At 31.5% G+C, this 18,989-nt stretch overlaps 1 protein-coding gene across 1 annotated transcript in view; it reads left to right on the top strand.

Annotated features, from left to right (window-relative positions):
* Positions 1-18,989, top strand: part of LOC115885674 — a 528,892-nt gene that overhangs the window by 391,723 nt on the left and 118,180 nt on the right. The window contains exons 4-5 of the mRNA XM_030904655.1: positions 231-431; positions 15,313-15,457. Coding sequence (XP_030760515.1) covers positions 231-431; positions 15,313-15,457 — 346 coding nt within the window. The remainder of the gene's footprint in view (positions 1-230; positions 432-15,312; positions 15,458-18,989) is intronic.

Here is an 18,989-nt window from a genome sequence, read left to right as displayed (position 1 = left end):
ACCCTGTATAATAGATTATAAAAACATGTCTAGGTCGACGTTATGTGAGAGATTCCCTTGGGTTTACATCAAAATGTCTCACCAAAACACGATTGTTTCCCAAATTGATATAAACCCAAGTCTGCAGTAATTGAAGTCTTAACAATAAAATATGTCCTATTTTAATATATTCCGAAAATGTTAGCGCGCTTACCGCCACAAGCTACTATCTTTTCTTTTATTCGTTTCAGATCTCTTTTGAATCCTTCTCCGTGGGAAGTTTCGAGTCGTTTACCGCCACCGGCTGTCCGGACGGATACATTTCGATAAAGGAGGCGAATCGTCCCGCGTCGGGAGGAAAATGGTGCGGCAGTTCGTGGGGATACACCGTATATTACAGCGAAACTTCCAGTATTAATCTCACTCTGGCGGTGGAGAAGCTGTCTCAGGAGGTAAGGAAATATGACCGTTTGATTTATCTCGTGTTCCTGGTGCGATTTTTATCTAGTTTTTTTCTAGAATCTTTAGAAAATGCAAGCTTTGCGTTACTTGGTCGTTTATTCATTATTATGAAGTGTAAGTTGTGCACATATTCATGAACAAAATAATTATAAATAAAATTGGTATACTGGATGATTTTCGAAAGTGTCTCACCTCTATAAATTTTTTATTTTTTTAGATATAAAAAACGAGATTTGGTATCTTAGTACATGACACAAATCAAGATTAAATAACGTATTCAATTAGTTTTGGGTACTTCCTGTGACCTTCTGATACTTCTAATAAATGATGTTCTTAATAGAATGACATAACATATGTCAACTTTTGACATTTTTAATTTAAAAAATAGTATTTGTTTTTCCTGCTCCTGTTAAAAGATGCTTAAATCGTATTTTAAGTCATAACTGGCATTTCGATCCTGAGGCAGAAAAGACCTTCTAATAAATAACACAAAACTGGAAATAGTAGAAGGATACATATATTTGGGACAACTAATGCAAAGCTCTGTATCTCTACTACCAGAAATCAACACAAGTATTAAGTTAGCATGGAGTACTTATGGAAGAAACTCAATCATATTCAAATCTAGAAAGAAGATCTGCCACTTTATCTAAGGAAGAAAACATTTGACCAACTATGAGTCATGACCTATGCATGCAAAACCTGGACAATTAAAGGTTGATTTTCACTATACTTTCCGTATCAGCTCCCTTCCGTTTACATAAAATATTATATCATGTAAATGCATAGGACAATGCACAGTATCCGTTCCGTTTCCCTTCCGTTCCATATCCTACCTTCCATACATTTTTTGGCGGACGGACTAAAGCGTATCGGACATACTAAAGCGAAATTGACAGCGTTGTCAATTTCTTACATTTTTACCTGCTCTGTTAACAATTTGCTAATATTTATTTATTCTTTCACCTCTTAATTAAGTCTATTACCCTTTTCAAAAGATACAAATATTTAAAATAAAACTTTCGTAATGATATAAATAGTACAATATAAAGTATAGAACTGATACGGAACGGAAGCTTACGTATAGCTTCAATACAATAAAAAATACGGAATGGATATGGTATGGAAACGGAAGGAATAGTGAGCCTGCATCCACATGGGTACGTGATCACGGACATCCGTATCTCTTAAACGTATACGTGAATTTTAAGCCATCCAAATAGAGCATCCGTTGTTACCTTTGAATAAGAAGACTATAAGGAAGGAGCATAATGCTATCCATGTATTCATGCATGGTGGGTGGAAAAAGGACTCTAGGGTGGGGATCCTTGACAGTTCTGTTTGACACATTGTTGTTGATTCATTTGACACATTTGAATTTGATTTGAAATTTTGTGGATTTGTCAGTCTTTACGGAGCTTATTTTATGTTATTTATTATTTATTCTACTACTGATAGTTGTATAAAGGTAGTCAATCTAGATGGAAATTGTGGCAGAACTTAAATTAACAGTGACACTATCGCGATTTATCGAAAAGGACTCTAAAATAGTTGATTGTGTAGCATGCAGTAGATCTCGGCAAAAATCGAGTGAAATAATGGAACAACTTTTCGCTAGTAAGTGACTATATAATATACATACGTGTAGTAAACCGATTATTTATGAAATTCACTTAAATTAACTAATTATATATTTTTTCTTGCATTTTTGCTTTTATTTACTACTTGTCAAAGATTAGATGTCAAAGAATTTAGATACGTCAATTTGACTTACCTGCTTCAGTAGCGTATCGGATGTTTATGGTTATAAATAATTATTATAACTTATCTATTTTTATTAGATTTTTATATTTTTATAACAATTTTAATAACTACCAACATTTATTCACAACGTAAAATAAAAAAAAAATATTGAGTCTACCCCACGTCTACCCTACATTATAGTTTTACATTTTTTAAATAAACTTAGAACGGCACTGATAAACCGGAATTTAAGTCGGATATATTTGAGGCCCATCGCGGTGGACCTAAGATTTTTGATATGCTCCTTTCTTAGTCTTCTTATGCAAAGGTTGTTACGTATCCGTGATTGTCAATATTGTCAATTGCCATTTCGTTTTATTGTTGTTTGGTTCTGTGGACTATTTTTTTATTGAATGTTTTGAACTTTTGAATTGCCGTATTTTATTAATATTTCTGTGTAAATTGTTTATTTTCTGCCAGAATCTACTTTTTTTGAAGAATGACTAGTAATAATTATCTTTTACTCCTTGGAGCTATGTCCAAGAGGTTGAAAAAGAAAACTGTGCGGCAACGATCAAGTTATCGTCAGAAAATTAAAAAAGTTATTTTTAGTGACTATTTATTAGACAGCCACAATATCCACATTTGAACCGCATTTGTTAAGCCGACATCGTAAAACTCAAACTTTCAAAACACGAGTTCCAAACACCAAAAACAAAACAGCCAAATAAATTTAAATAATGTAAACAAACAGCTCCCAAAACGGACAGAAAACACGTACTGAAGTTAAAATTAACCAACTTCTCTCCGTGATGACCTTCACGGACGTACGTAAAACCATCCAGCAGTCTGATTGGTTGGCAGTAATCACGTGGTTACAATGGATCCGTGATCACGTACCCATGTGGATGCAGGCTGAGAATCGACCTTAAAACGGACATTATAAAGAAACTGCAGGTCGCACAATGCTCAATGGAACGAAATATGCTGGGAATAACCAAGAAAGACTGTAAAAGAATAGGGCGGACATGACAAAAGACCCAGGTAATAGATGTCATCCACAGAATCAAATCCCTCAAGTGGCAATGGGCAGGACACCTGGCAAAAACGATGAACAACAGATGGACCATTAAAATTACAATATGGTAAAATTACAGAATGGTACCCACGAAAAATTAAGAGATCTAGAAAAAGACTACACCCGAGATGGGACCATGATATTAGAAAATTATCAGGAATAACTTGGGCTCGCATAGCCAACAATAGACACCAATAGGCCCAACTACAAAGAGAGTATCTAAAAATGTGAGGGAGGATACACCATAATTGGAAATGGTTGGATCAGCTGACAATGATGATGATGATGATTTTCTTCCTACTCTATATTAGGCAAATTGCCTGTTCATTCTTTACAGCACGCCTACAATTTTAATCGAAAGTAAGGTTATCGCCCCAGTTTTAAAGCACTAAGCACTTTTTTAAGTAGATATATCAAATATCAAATTATATACACACGAATATGAAAAACTATTAAACGTGTTTTTAGCATTTTTTTAATTATCATAATACTGCTATTTAGGATACGCAATTTATAAATCCATCTAGGTAATACTTATAATAAATATCCACATAGAAACAACAGGTCTTGTACACCTACCATATTACTAATATACATAAATTCTAAAACTAATATAGAATAGTAACAATACAGTAACATTACAATTGGGGGTTGGCTCCTTTGGTGATATAACAGCAAAATAAAACACTATTTCACCACAATAATACACCAAATCACTTTTACTTTTGCACTGGACGCGCGTTTATCATTTTAGCATCATGAGCAGATGATTAAAACTAAACTAATATCAGCAAATTTATGGTTTATATAGGTACTCAGTTAGTACCGAGTAGGCGTGAAATCTTTTCAAAATTTGTCAATAAAAATTATTTTGAGGGAAAATAAAACTAATTTTATTAAAAAACATACCATTAAAATCTCTATAAAAGGCAGTAATCGAGTGTAACGTATAAAACGGAAAATAGTCGTCATTCTGAGTGAAGCGAACACAAAGCAGCCAAATTAGCATTTAGTATTTATAAATTAAGCAATCAACAATAGACTATGACACGCGATTGTGCAGATTTTGTTTCGCTACCGAACATGCAAAACAGACAATTGGTTCCCTAACACAATTTTACATTTCACCGATAAAATGTTGAAATCACAATACCCATTTAAAAAGATCTATCGGATAAATTATTTTAAATTCTACACTATTACTAAAAAAACTTAATTAAAATTTATTTATATTAAAATTATATATAAAAAATAATATTTAATTAAAAATTAAATATTAATTTTTAATATTCAAACATAACTAAAAAGCAGTAACTTAAAAGTAGTAATGAGCAAATGCAAGCTCAAGGTCTAGGTCTTGCAATGAACAAGTAATACATTAGTAATAAATTAAAACAATAAGTCTTGCGTGCCTAGTCTTGGTCTTGGTCATGCGGAAGCCTTGGACTGGTCGGTGTTAGTTTTGGTCTAGATCTTGATCTTTTGTGCAAGATCAAGACAAGTTTAGCTCATCACTACTTAAACGTAAGTTTCTCATCGACGCACAGTAGATCGACCCAATGTAATTTGTTGGACATACAGCAACTATGCAAAATTTCTAACCTGAGAGACTTTTTTGAACAAAAGTGTCCTAGAAACTTCAAATTTGTTAAAAATAATATACTAAATAAATAAATAAATAAAGATAACTTTATTTTCGATAACTTACAAAATAGTTTACGGGTGTTTCCTAGAATGTATTTTATTTGAATTTTCGTATTAAATTGACTATTACAAATTAAACTGCATAATTTTATACTTCTCCTAAAATTTAATTAACTTTTTATCTTATTTTTATTTTATATGAATTATGAACTTACGATTTGTCCAGTTTTTAATACCAACATGTATTCAATAACAATAATTTTCGAAGTCTTATTTATTAAAGTACGTCTACTAAGCTTCATTTTTTTTACATCGTACCCCCAATTTTTCTGTACATAATTGGATATAGCATCAAATTTTGCATATAGTACCTCATATTCAGCTCCATTTAAATTAAACAAGTTATTGCCGTTTAAATCTAATAATTATTTAAAGTATTTTTGTAAGTGTAGCTTTAATAGCTATTCAATAATTCCATCACTCATAATTTCCACAAATCTAGTCATTTGGCAACAATACTCCGAGTCGAATAGCGTGAGCAACCCTGTATATTTTTTAATTGGTATCTAATGTCAGGCAACTTTTTTACTAAAAAATAAATGTGAAGAATGAAATCTTGTTAATTAGTGGTAAAAGTTAATAGTATAAGGAATATTTCATAAGTAAGTCGGTAAAAAACATCCATGTAATTAGGAAACGCTTGTGGAAATACTGTAAGTATTACATATAAGCCGTCATCTTGAATTCTTGGAAAAATTAAATTTGGGACAAAATTAAATACTTAATAGTCATTTTTCTTCAAAAAAATCAGAATTATCCAAATCAGACTAATAGTTCTAAAACAAAAGCAAATTTCCATATTTCCGTATACCTCGATCGAGGGGTGTCTCACTATTGGAATAACCTGTACATTTTCTTGGCAGTCGCTGGCAGTCATTGGCAGTCTTACGGCAGTCGCCTATAATAATTACATGGCAGTCATAGGGAGTCTTCTTCGCAGTGATTGGCAGTCGCTTGGCAGTAAAGTGATATTTTGGCAGTACATGTACATTTTTTACCCAAGTGAGACACCCCTCGACCTCGATACACTGTGCGACGCGACGCGACGTTTCAATCAACTTAAAAAAATAAATTTATAAAGCAAATTGAGGGAGTAAAATATTTTAGTAGGTATTCCAATGTATTCCATTTTTTCTGTTTGTCTTAGTAATTTGATTATTTTTTGAAAAAATATATTTAATGATAAATAATTTCACCAACAATGAACATCACATAGTTATTTTTTATACAAGACGATGAAATGGTATTTGCGATAAAACGATAATGCAATTTTATCGCCGTGTATAAAACAATATTCTTTCCATAGCGAGTTACGTTTTAAAAAATATTCACAAATTATTATTTCAAGGAATTTAATACGAGTAGAAAAAATATTGTACTGGGTTGGCGTTGGTTTCTATGTAATTTGACAAATAAATAAAGCTGTCTCTTTAGTTGTCAGTTTTGAGTCAATATTTTTTAATTCTCTTACTTGTCGATTGCTGATTGAATTGGGGCCAGAAATGGCTCAAAACGAAATAAGTAAATTACCAACAGATATTTAGGCTGAGGCGATAAACGCCATATCCAAACTACTTCCATTTAAATCCCGAATAACTTATGAAAAGGAATACAAAAATTTTCAAATATGGAAGCAATTAAAAAACGTGCGAGAAGAAATAAAGTTTTTAACCTCTCCTCGCTGTTAAAGTATCATCTAATATATCCTTGCGGTTAAAGTATTATTTTATCTACTATTTTTGATAGATATAAGGCAATTTTATGAGTTGCTATAGAAAAAAAAAGAAAAAATCTTACTACCACATACATATATCAAAACTGTAGTGAATGAAGAGAATTTGAAACCTCCTAAGTCAATTTTATAAAAAAATACAGGATACCTACACAAGACATTATTTTCTATAATAGTATTCAGAATAGAAAATAAATATTACCAATTGGGCAGCTTATTCTTAATTAAAAACTTCAGAATAAATATTTATTAGAGTAAATAATAATTGTGTTTTAAAACATATTTTGAATTCTTACACTGAAAAACGAGTTCATACTCTAATCATCATTATGATCTTTAGTTTGTACAAAAATCTAATAAAAAAGTACTTCCAGTTTATACCCAATTGTCCAGTTATTCTTTCTTTCCCTACAAACCTTATTAAATTAATATCGAAATATCTAATATACAGTATGTCTCCGGATTGTCTTTACAAGAGAAAAAATGATTATTGATAATTTAAAAAAAATGCGTTTTTCATAAAAAATTTTGCCTCTTCTAAAATTGTTAATCCCGCTTATACATTTTGATACCGTTTTAGACAAAATTTGAAAAGGAAAAAAACATGAAAATATGGAAAAATTTTCCTTAAGAATAATTCTTAATAATTATTATTCCTCAGAATAAAAATCTTAAAAAGGCATAGTGTTACTAAATCTATGAATCATAAATCTTAAAAAATGCAAAAATATGTATTAAAGGTATATACTATTAATATTTTGTTTTGTAGTACATAATACCGAACAGAAAAATATTTACTGAAATATAAATTCGGTAAATCGCAATGAAAGACGAGAAAAGGAGATCGCATTGAATAGAATAGAGTATATCGATTTTTCTGTTAGAGATTTCTGAGTGAAATACGTTCTTCGGACAAAGTACAGTGGTCCATTGGTCTACACTTATCACGATATAGTGCGGAAATGGAAAAATTGAATGAAAACTACTTTAAAATTTTGTTATCTACCATCAACTCAGAAATAGTATTATACATCGATAAAATTCCTCCGGTTTTTCGGTATAAAAATATTTATTTATTTGTGTTTTGTTTGTCTAAAAAGTCAATATTTTGTTGAATTGAACGTGTAAAACAATAAAGGAAAGAAAAAACATCAAAAAAGCATAACTAGATAGCAGTAAATTAGTTTATTTTTTACAAATTTAGTTATAACTGTAGTAGATGCTGATGTAAACAGCGTGCACACTATGCCAGAAACAATTCGAAACATGTCAAGGTCGCATTTCGTCGCTCAACTTTGAACGCATTTCGATTTATTTCCAGTTGCCTTGACCCACTTCGGTATGCCTCGACCTACTTCGATTCTTAAAAGTGCCTGAAAACTACTAGTGAGGAGGGCAAGGGGGTATTTTTTGGCGTTTTTTGTTGCCTCGTTCAATTTTGTTTTATTTTGAGCTATTTCCAAAACGTGGCGGTATCTGTACCGGAGGCAAAGGATTTTTTTTTCATAAATCTCAGTAAAATAAGTAAACCTAGACGTTTCTAAAATAAAATAGCTATTGTTACGATGACCTTTGGTTAATTACATCTCGTTTTATGTTATATTCATATATACAGGGTCCGGCAATAGTGCGTCAGGCATCTGTAGCTCCTAGAATAAAAACTTGAGAATTTTGTTTAAGTTCAAACCTAAAGTATGTACCAGGATGTATTTCAGGAAAATATTTTAACTCCTATAGGGTGGCTCAAAAAAGTGTGAGTGGACCTGGATGATTTTTTTTAAATGGAACACCCTGTATATAATTGCATTTTCGGCTTCCTTTCAGATCGCTTTACAAAACCCTAAGATATGAATAAATATATTTCGATAGTTTCAGAGATATTAAAAAATAAATAAAAAATATGTATTTTTCAGCCCTTCTTAAAAAAATTATTAAAAATACAAGAACTGTTCTGAAATCAAAACTATATTAGGTATTTACTTTAGATAGTCTGTTCTTACTTTGTTATAAATATGGTAATCGTATATCATACAGGATGTTCAATATTCTACGCATCTACAAATCTAAAATCTACAAATCTACAAATCTACAAATCTACAAATCTACAAATCTACAAATCTACAAATCTACAAATCTACAAATCTACAAATCTACAAATCTACAAATCTACAAATCTACAAATCTACAAATCTACAAATCTACAAATCTACAAATCTACAAACCTACAAATCTACAAACCTACAAACCTACAAACCTACAAACCTACAAACCTACAAACCTACAAACCTACAAACCTGCAAATGCCACATGAAATATAAAACCTACAAACCTACAAAACCTGAAACCTTACAAACCTACAAATACTACAAATACACAAACCTACAAACCTTTGATTCTCCTACAAACCTACAAAATATACAGGGTGTTCCATTACAAAAACACAAAATTAATCTACAAATCTAAAAGTCTGGCGCCCTACAAATCTACAAATTCTGTATAATTTACAAATCTACATATCTACAAATCTACAAATCTACAGATCATCTAAAGTAATCTAATATAATCTCAGGGCAGTTCTACAAATCTACAGATCTACAAATCTACAAATCTACAAATCTACAGATCCACGAATCTACGAATCTACAGAATCTACAAATCTACAAATCTACAAATCTAAATCTACAAATCTACAAATCTACAAACCTACAAACCTACAAAATCTATCAAAATATACAAATTCAAATCTACAAACCTACAAATAACAAATCTACAAATCTACAAACCTACAAACCTACAAACCTACAAATCTACAAACCTACAAGGTCCACTCAAACCTTTTTGAAACCCTACAAACCTACAAAGGCCACAAATACAAATCCCGGCAAATCTACAAATCTTCAAACCTACAAACCTACAAATCTACAAATCTGCAGATCTACAGATACCTGACGGCTACAAATCTACAAATCTACAGAATTACAATCTGAACAAATCTACAAATCTACAAATCTACAAATCTACAAATCATCTACAAATCTACAAATCTACAAATCTACAAATCTACAAATCTACAAATCTACAAATCTACAAATCTACAAATCTACAAATCATCTACAAAACTACAAATCTACAAATCTACAAATCTACAAATCTACAAACCTACAAATCTACAAATCTACAAATCTACAAATCTACAATTCTACAAATCTACAAATCTACAAATCTACAAATCTACAATTCTAAAATCTACAAATCTACAAATCTACAAATCTACAAATCTACAATTCTAAAATCTACAAATCTACAAATCTATAAATCTACAAAATTACAAATCTACAAATCTACAAATCTACAAATCTACAATTTTACAATTCTACAATTCTACAAATCTACAATTCTACAAATCTACAAATCTACAAGGTTTCCACAGGAATAAGAGATTAGACCAAATATCATCAGTATACGGTTCTGTTAAGTTCCGAATGTGGGTGTGTTCCACAGTTTTGTATCAAGCGAATTAAGTATGTCAAGTCTTATTAGATATCATAGTTTGTATTTACATACATATAGTAAAAAAATATTGATTATATTAATTAAAAATAACACGTATACTTCATAAATGACGAATAATGAAATTAAGAACCCTTCTAATAATTTTGTTTTGTCATATTATAAGCATACACATCTTCTTAATAATACATAATGTCAAAGCAATCTATTAATTATTAATAACGCATTAGTAATTTGTTTAGCTGTCAATTAATTTGATTTCCAATCCATGATTATAAACAGATGTGTTATTCTCACAGAACTGAAAGTTTAGTCGATACCAACGTCGCCGTCGCAAAGTTAGGAACAAAACTTCCAAATCAAACTTTGTATTTTTGTTGAAGTTTTCCACCCGAAAGTTAGAACTTTACGGCTTAGCGGTTCCCGATAGTGTAGTCAAACCATGAGGGCGGTAAAATTTTGCAACACATCTATAAAAATACTTTTAGAGTAGTTACATGTTATACCTCTACATAGAAATACAGTTTCAATTTAGTTAAGGTGCAAGTGTTTTGTGATCAGAATAAGTAATAAAAATATTCTATATAGGCATTTTCTTTTTCAAGAAAACTTCTCAGAAAACAAAAATTAACGTTATAGTTTCATTTAGTAAAACATCAATAAGCTTTTAAAAACCTTAACCCTGATAAAAACTACAGATGCTTATAAGAAAAAAATCAATAATGGATTACTATAGTTTACTGTCAAAAAATAGCACTAATTATAGAAAAGAGAGAATGTTTTCAGACACACAAATCTCGAGGATTGAAATCATCCGATTATTCCCAACACTAATAAAGATGTCTAAGGTCATATAAATATTCAAAGGTAATTGGTTAAATAACAATTTATAACAAAGTTTTTGAATAGGTACTTGGGTGCTTTACTGGAAACTAACTAAAATATCTGACTTTTTAGTAACATGGGATCTCACAATTGTAGTGGAAGAACTGCGTGGCGAGACTTTATAAGTTTGGTAGGATAAATATTTCCGATTGCGGACAGATTTTAGACTGTATGGGAGATATCACCGTGACCTTATAGGTCTATTGTGTCTCCCTTTATAACCCATCATACAGTCCCAGGAGAGCATTAGGAGATTTTTTCAAACGACTGAAAAAAGGATCTGTACGGAGGACAAATAAAAATATGGAATCTATTCAGAAATAGAAAGAAACCAATAAATGAGTTACAAAAAGTGAATCTGCATGCGCCGTTGTTTCTTAGCTTCAATCTACTGAGGTGTTCATTGAGGAGACAGGGTCCTGTTAAAACCCCGTTAAGACCTCGTAAAAAGATTATTCTTATTTAAATCTAGAAAAATCTTTGATTTTTCTCGGTCGCAAGTCCTGATAAATTTCTTCGAGTATCCTAGGCCGTTAGAGAATTCCCATTCTAGGTTACGGATGGAGTCTTACAGGTTCTTGAGTTCTGTTTGAGGTTGGTTTCCACCGTTAGCGAGGTGTTACCTCCTTTTCTATCTAGATCGTTTATTACTTATTCATTACTTTCCACATCTTGGTGGGCTAGCAGCCAGAGTAGAAAAACTATATTTTCTTTGCTTAATTTGTTCAGCTATTCTAGGCATTCTTTGATCTACTTTATCCGATTACCGGTGGTCGAACATTTCTTTAACAATAGTTATGATATGGTTTTTATAGAACGTCTAATATGTATTTAGTTCATTCAAATAGATGAGTTCATCGTTTCAAATTGAGAAACGAATCATGTGAATTAATTTACTAAAATAAGTCGTATTGCTCATCACTAACCTGCATATACTTACTTTCAGTATTCAGTACAAACAAAAATGACTAATTAACTTATTTTAATACTCATAATCCTATTAAGTGCTTAGTATCAAAATAGAGCACTCAAACAGAAATGTTTGGTTAAATGAATAGCGACATAACGGAGACCTTCGGAGCCTCCAGAATGGAATTAGCGAGGCTAATAGGTTTTTTTAGAGTGCGCTTATTTTATGTCAGGTGGCTTAGTATTGACCTAAGCTTGAAAATACGTCTATTGTATTATTACTCTCCTGATAGAAAAGTAATCTTCTTTAGTTTTTAAAGCCTGGTATTAAACTGAGAATTTGATCATTTTATTAGTTTAAATTTAAGGTTATTTGTCCAAAAATACCTTTGTGGCGGAGTGAAACCATTTCTTATTTTTCATCTCCATAAGAAAATCTACAAAACATAAAAGATATTATTTGTAAAAATCGTTGAATTCAAACGGAAACCGATTTGCTAGTGGTATTTTACAAGTTAAACAAATTTGCCTAACCGACAATAAATGCTTTACGTCGTTATAAACAAAAATAAAACAAGGAACAAAGATAAAACAAACTATTTAAAATATATAAACACAACTATATATTCAACAGTTATTTTAGCAAATACCTCTATTACAATGTTCGAACCTAACCATGTTAGCAAAAATTAAAGATTATAAAAAAACTTGCGAATTAAAGTTGATAAATTAATATACAGTTTGTTAGAAAAATAATGAAAATACGGCTAAAAATAATAAAAATATAACACTTTAAAAATATGACCAAAAATTTCTCCGTTGCTTTTTTTTGCAGCTCAGTGTAGTTAATTTAATTATGTTATCAAAGTAAAACCTCTGAAGGCGGGTAAGGGGACAACCTAGGAAGTACCACCACTCGGAAAAAATAAAAATAGTTAGATATTAGTATTTTAATAAAACACGCTTTTAGATGTTTCAAAAAACTTTTAATAAGAGTAACTTTAACTCTACATATATGTTTCGGCTTGTTAGGCCTTTTTCAAGAGTTTTTTAAGAACTAACCGTCTAACTACACTGTAACTATATATATATATTTGCTATGGGGGTGGGTTCAGAGAGTTTACAATAGGGGTAATAAAAAATGTGTTTAGAAATCCTTGTTGGTCGTTAACATTATTTTCGTGTTAACAGATTTTAGTATTTCTAACTGTTCAATGTAATTTAAGCGTCTACCTTTTGTTTCTCTGTGTAGTAACTTAATTGAGTTTTCATTAATTTTGTGATTATTTACTATACAGTGAGTTGCAAGACCAGAAATATGCTGGAGATTATTAATAGACTTTACATGTTCTTTAATCCTTATATCTAAATTTCTACCTGTTTGGCCTATGTACACGGCATCACAGTATTGCAATCCACCCTATATACACCCGACTTATTTTTGACATTAGTTTTGTCTTTATTATTTAATAAAATTTGACCTAAATTTCTTTTATTTACGTTAATAGTTTTACATCCTATTTTATTGAGATTATTTGATATTTTGTTAGTTAAATTAGGAATGTAGTTTAAAGGTTGATAATTGTTATTGTCTTTAGAATTAGCGGATTAAAAATTTTTCATTAATATTTTGTTTTGTTTTTTCTTTAGCATATTATCAATAAGGGAACACTTATATCCATTGTTGATGGCGATCTGTTTAATAATATTTAACTCTTTTTTAAAATTCTCTGGGCTCAGTGGAAACATTACTAATCTATGAATTAAACTATGAAAGGGTGACATTTTGATTTGCCAGGATTGGTGTGATTGACTATGTATTACAGTGTCTGTGGTAGTGGGTTTCCTGTAAATATCAAATTGTAATCTATTAGACTGTTTTATAATTGTAACATCAAGAAAATTGATGGTATTAATACCTTTTTCAATAGTAAATTGTATTCTCGGGTTAATTGAATTTAATAATGTTAAAAAACTGTTTAAATTTCTCTCGGTGCCTGACCAAATACAAAAAATGTCATCTACATATCTTGCCCAATAATTTATTTTTGATATTAAACTACTCTTGTTTTTAAATAGCTTCTTTTCAAAATCTGCCATAAATATTTCTGCGAATAACGGTGAAATTGGGGAACCCATCGGTAACCCATCTTTCTGTTTAAATATTTCATTGTAATACTGAAAATAGTTTTGTTCTAAACAAGTTTCAATTATTGTTATTAAATCTGATTCTACTATTATACTAAGATTAGATTTATCAATTAGTTCATAAATAATAGAGGACAATTCATGGGTTGGGATCGAAGTGAACAGGCTTTTGACATCGAAAGAAACGAGTGTTGCATTATGTGGAACTTCAATAATTTTCAAATTATCTAGCAACTCAAAAGAATTCTTTATGGCAAATTTTGATTGAAAATTGATCATGGAAGGAAGTGTTTTAGCTAGTATTTGACATAGTTTATAAGAGGGAGCATTTATGTACGAGACGACTGGTCTAACTGGATTATTAAGTTACTGGAGTTGTTAACATTCACATATCTCTCTCATTGTAGTTACAAATTGTATAACTTATTTAATATTTTCTTTTTTGACAAGAATAATCGTTCGTCGTATAAAAATGTTTCTATGATAATTAATAAATATAATAATTCTTATATAATAATTCTTATACGACGAACGATTATTCTCGTCTAAAAAGAAAATATAAAATTGAAATTAGATTGTCTGAATATTATGATATAGACATTTATTTGGTATGACAACGAAAGGTTTCTCTTTTGAAAAGTTAACAACTCTAACTATTTTTTATTTCTTCCGAGTGGTGGTACTTCCTAGGTTGACGTTTTTCTTTCTGGGCCTGATGATGGGAATTGTTTAAGTCCCGAAATATGTCGCCCCCCTGCTTTTTTTTTGAAGCATTTAAATTTAAATAAACATCTTAAAGATTGTGAGTTATTTGTCCCCTTACCCGCCTTCAGAAGTTTTACTTTGATAATATGTACTCACACTGGGTTAGAGAACGTTTAGTTTTTAATTATGTTAGTTTAAGGTCGAAACTTCGCGTCGCGTGGTATGAAATTATAATATTAACACAATGCCATTCCAGAGGATATTTTGTTTCATCATTTGGGTACTTGACTTCTTGCGATGTTTCGCCACGTTCTAATAGTTAACTGTGTATACAAATATAGCAATACTATTAATTAATAAATCATTTTGTAGCAAGTAAAGACTATTATAATATTTACCTACTAGTTTCAAATAATGTACTAGCTATGACTACATCATATTTATATTTTAATTTCAGCAAAGTTCCGGCTACAACTTCGAATTCAAACTTTCGTACAAGTTTTTGAAATTGTCCGACGCCAAAATTCGTTACGGCAACCAGAGCCAGCGATCCTACCGCGGCAAACTGAGTGTAGGAAGCTACTGCGACCGCCTTCTGGAGGGTGAGTAAAAAGTTTTGATTTGTGTCCTCTCGAGGAAACTTTTTTTCCCAGCAGATTCGCGGAACATGTTTCCTCGACTAGAGATCCTCGCGGGAGTGTTTTTTAGAGATTTATTACGTTGTAATCCAATAGTAAGTTGCGATAGTGTTTCGATGTATGAGAACAGTTTTGTAACTTACTTTTGTACCAGATGATAACGAAATTGTTGTGTATGTCGTAGACATAATAATAGGGGAGCAGAAAATGCTAAATGGGGATATACTGGAGCGTCCAGGATCCTATAATATTGTGAAAATTAGATGCTAAAAAGAAAAAAAGGTTATATGACGTAGAGTCTTTTACGGGTTAGCCCACGGCCACACAGAAAGCGTTTCTTGCGTTTTGCGTTTTTTTGGCGCATGTCAAGCGCTTTTTGCAATTTTACCATTTGAAGCATTTTTTTCGATTTTTGTCCATTAAAAACACGCAAAAGAAGCGGCAGGTCTGCAGTTTCTATCAAGATGCCTATTAGTAACGCCGCAAGCGCGTGGATTCCCGGCCCGTTCAACAATCAATCATGTGAGAAAGAGTTAGGCGAAATCGGCGCAGTTAGCGTTGAAGAGACGAAGATAAAAGATATGCTGGGGTTGAATCGTGGACGGGCCGGGATATACAGTGTGTCAATTTTAAAACTTCCCACCCTTAATATCTTCCTTGCAGTTAAAAATATGAAAAATCGGAAAGACACGTCAATTTTATGAGTAAGGGGGACACTTTAAATGAATATTTTTGGCCTGGGTAGATGTCACCCTTACAATCTTAAATGGGAATGGGAGTCAAGTGGCACATCGTTTTAAAGGATATTTAATTCTCTTTTCAGCGGTATCCTACTTTGTTGCTTTTTGTCCAGAGATTTTCTAATAATCGCGTTTCAAAGATGCACACACAATTAAACATGCCTGCGTTGAGATTTTGGTTTTCAGGCTAGTGTTTACACAAAAATTATTGCAGTGGATCTCCTTGTAGTATAAATGATTAGAAGATTAGGTGGCAACATGGACGTAGCCATTACATTTTTCTAGGGGGTCGAAATTCGAAATACTAATAAACAGAAAACATCATAAACATTAACGTTTCCTTTCTCAAATTCGAATGAGTGGCAACCTCTAATCAGTTTCACAGGAGGAATTGTTAACATTCCAGCAGGACGGTGCTCCAGCTCATTATTTTTTTCCGGTCCGACAGTGGTTAAACGAGAAATTTGCAGGTACATGGATTGGCAGAAGGGGACCAATTGAATGGCATTCAAGATCACTTAGACTTTTTTTTTGGGGGGGGGCATCTTAAATCCATTGTTTATAAAACACAATCTACTGACATTGATGATCTTAAAAGGCGAATTACAGCAGAATGCCAGTCAATTCCCAGTGAAATTTTCTCAAATGTTAGGGAGGTGTTTGAAAACAGACTTTATTACTGTTTCCGGGAAAATAGACAACATTTTGAACAACTTATAAGATAGGGCGTAAGATATTCTTCTACTCATTTGTACTACAAGGAGATCCATTGCAATAACTTTTGTGTAAACACTAACATGAAAACCAAAATCTGGCACGTTTAATTGTTTCTGCACCTTTGAAACGCGATTATTCGGAAACCTCTGGATAAAAAGCAATAAAGTAGGATACCACTGAAAAGAGAATTAAACTCCCTTTAAAACGATGTGCCACTTGACCCCCATTCACATTTAAGATTGTAAAGGTGACATCTACCCCTCCTAAGGGGTTGAAAGAAAAAGGCCAAAAATATTCATTTTAAGTGTGCCTCTTACAAATAAAATTGACGTGTTTTTCCAATTTTTCATATTTTTAACTGCAAGAAGGATATTAAGGGTGGGAAGTATTGACACACTGTATATTCGGCGACAAACACAATCTACTGCTAGTGCCAGTGGTGTGTGTAAAATTAATAATTATTATAGCCATTTATTTTACGAATTTTAGTTTATTTGTGTATAGTTTTTTATGTTGTAGTTTTGTAGTTACTTGTTATAATTATAATATAATAATATATTATAATGAATAATTATAATTATATAATAGAATATTAAATATTACTAGTTTCTAACGCAATTTTAGGACATTATTTATGAAACTTTTTGAAGTGAAACTTCGTAACTACGAACTACTTACTTACTCCGTAACTAACAAGTAAAAAACTATTTTTACGCGTTAAAACTTGTTCCTGGTAAAAAAAAACTTTTTTTACGTGTAAAAAACTATTTGCTACACTTAAAAAACTATCCTTTACGCGTCAACAACTATTTACATATGTTAAAAAAATATTTTTAGGTGTAAAAAACTATTTTTACACTTAAAAAAACTATTTTTTACTCGTAAAACACTACTCGCTACCGGTAAACAAAAATTACGCATAAAAAAATATTTTTACACGTATAAAACAATTTGTTACTCGCAAAAAACTAATTGTTACGCGTAAAGAACTTATTGTTTCGCGTAAAAAAACACTTTTTACGCATAAAAACCTATTTTATACGCGTAAAGAAATATTCCTCTAATTTATTACTTTTTCAACATTTCAAACTACACTTTTTCAAACATTCCCTTCAAATTTTTGAATTTAATAGAATCTTCCTAAACAGTAGATGTTCTCTATAAAAATATTTTTAGATAATAGGTACCCTAAAATGAAAAAAATGCAAACTATTTAATTTATTTTTATTGTATTATTAAATATTACGTCCACTTATGACGGGGTCACACCTTAGAAATCGCTCAAGACGCTACAGAAAACAAATTGATTTGTTTTCATTTGCTTTTTTTGCGAGACACGCCGAACGCTACACGCTTTTGGTCGAGCCACCCCTATATAATCCTGTTATTTTGTTTTAAGCAGGGCGCCCATTGAATCGGATCGGATTGGATCGGCACGGAACAGTCCTGTCGGAATGATTTGAAATACATAGAAATAGATTGACATCCACGCACTGCTTCAGTCCCGCTCAGCAACGTCCATCGGTTGGCTTAGGAATCAGTCTTTTTTGGTAGAGAGGGCAAAAAATTCCGAAGGTCCGATCAGTTTTCTCGTTGTGTTTGATGTAAACATCACTGTGAACTACCTTGTAGTTGATTATTTTGTGTGCTATTTATTGTTTACAATGGACGAAGAACTTTTAATTGATACTGTTAGAGAATATCCACACCTCTATGATCAAGCTAGTAAATATTATCATGACAGTTCACGAAAGGAAAACGCTTGGGAAGAAGAAGATGAAGAGCTCATCTACATATATAAAATGCTAATGTTTATCTGTGTCGTCTCTACTGAAGTAACGACTTGCTCTAGAAAGTTGCTTTTTTTACTAAAAGATAGCTAATTGGCTTTTCTAAAAACTGTCGTCGCCGGATTTTTTGTTTTTCATTTAATTAAAAAAAATTCACAGTCCTTTACAAAGATGCAACCGGGGGGGCATTGAAAATGATGAATAAAAACGTAAAAATATGATTAGTGTTAATATGAGTGTATTACATAC

This window comes from Sitophilus oryzae, unplaced genomic scaffold, assembly GCF_002938485.1.
Source record: "Sitophilus oryzae breed Bouriz unplaced genomic scaffold, Soryzae_2.0 scaffold_41_pilon_pilon, whole genome shotgun sequence".
NCBI lineage: Eukaryota > Metazoa > Arthropoda > Insecta > Coleoptera > Curculionidae > Sitophilus > Sitophilus oryzae.
This window is presented reverse-complemented; position numbering and strand designations above follow the sequence as displayed.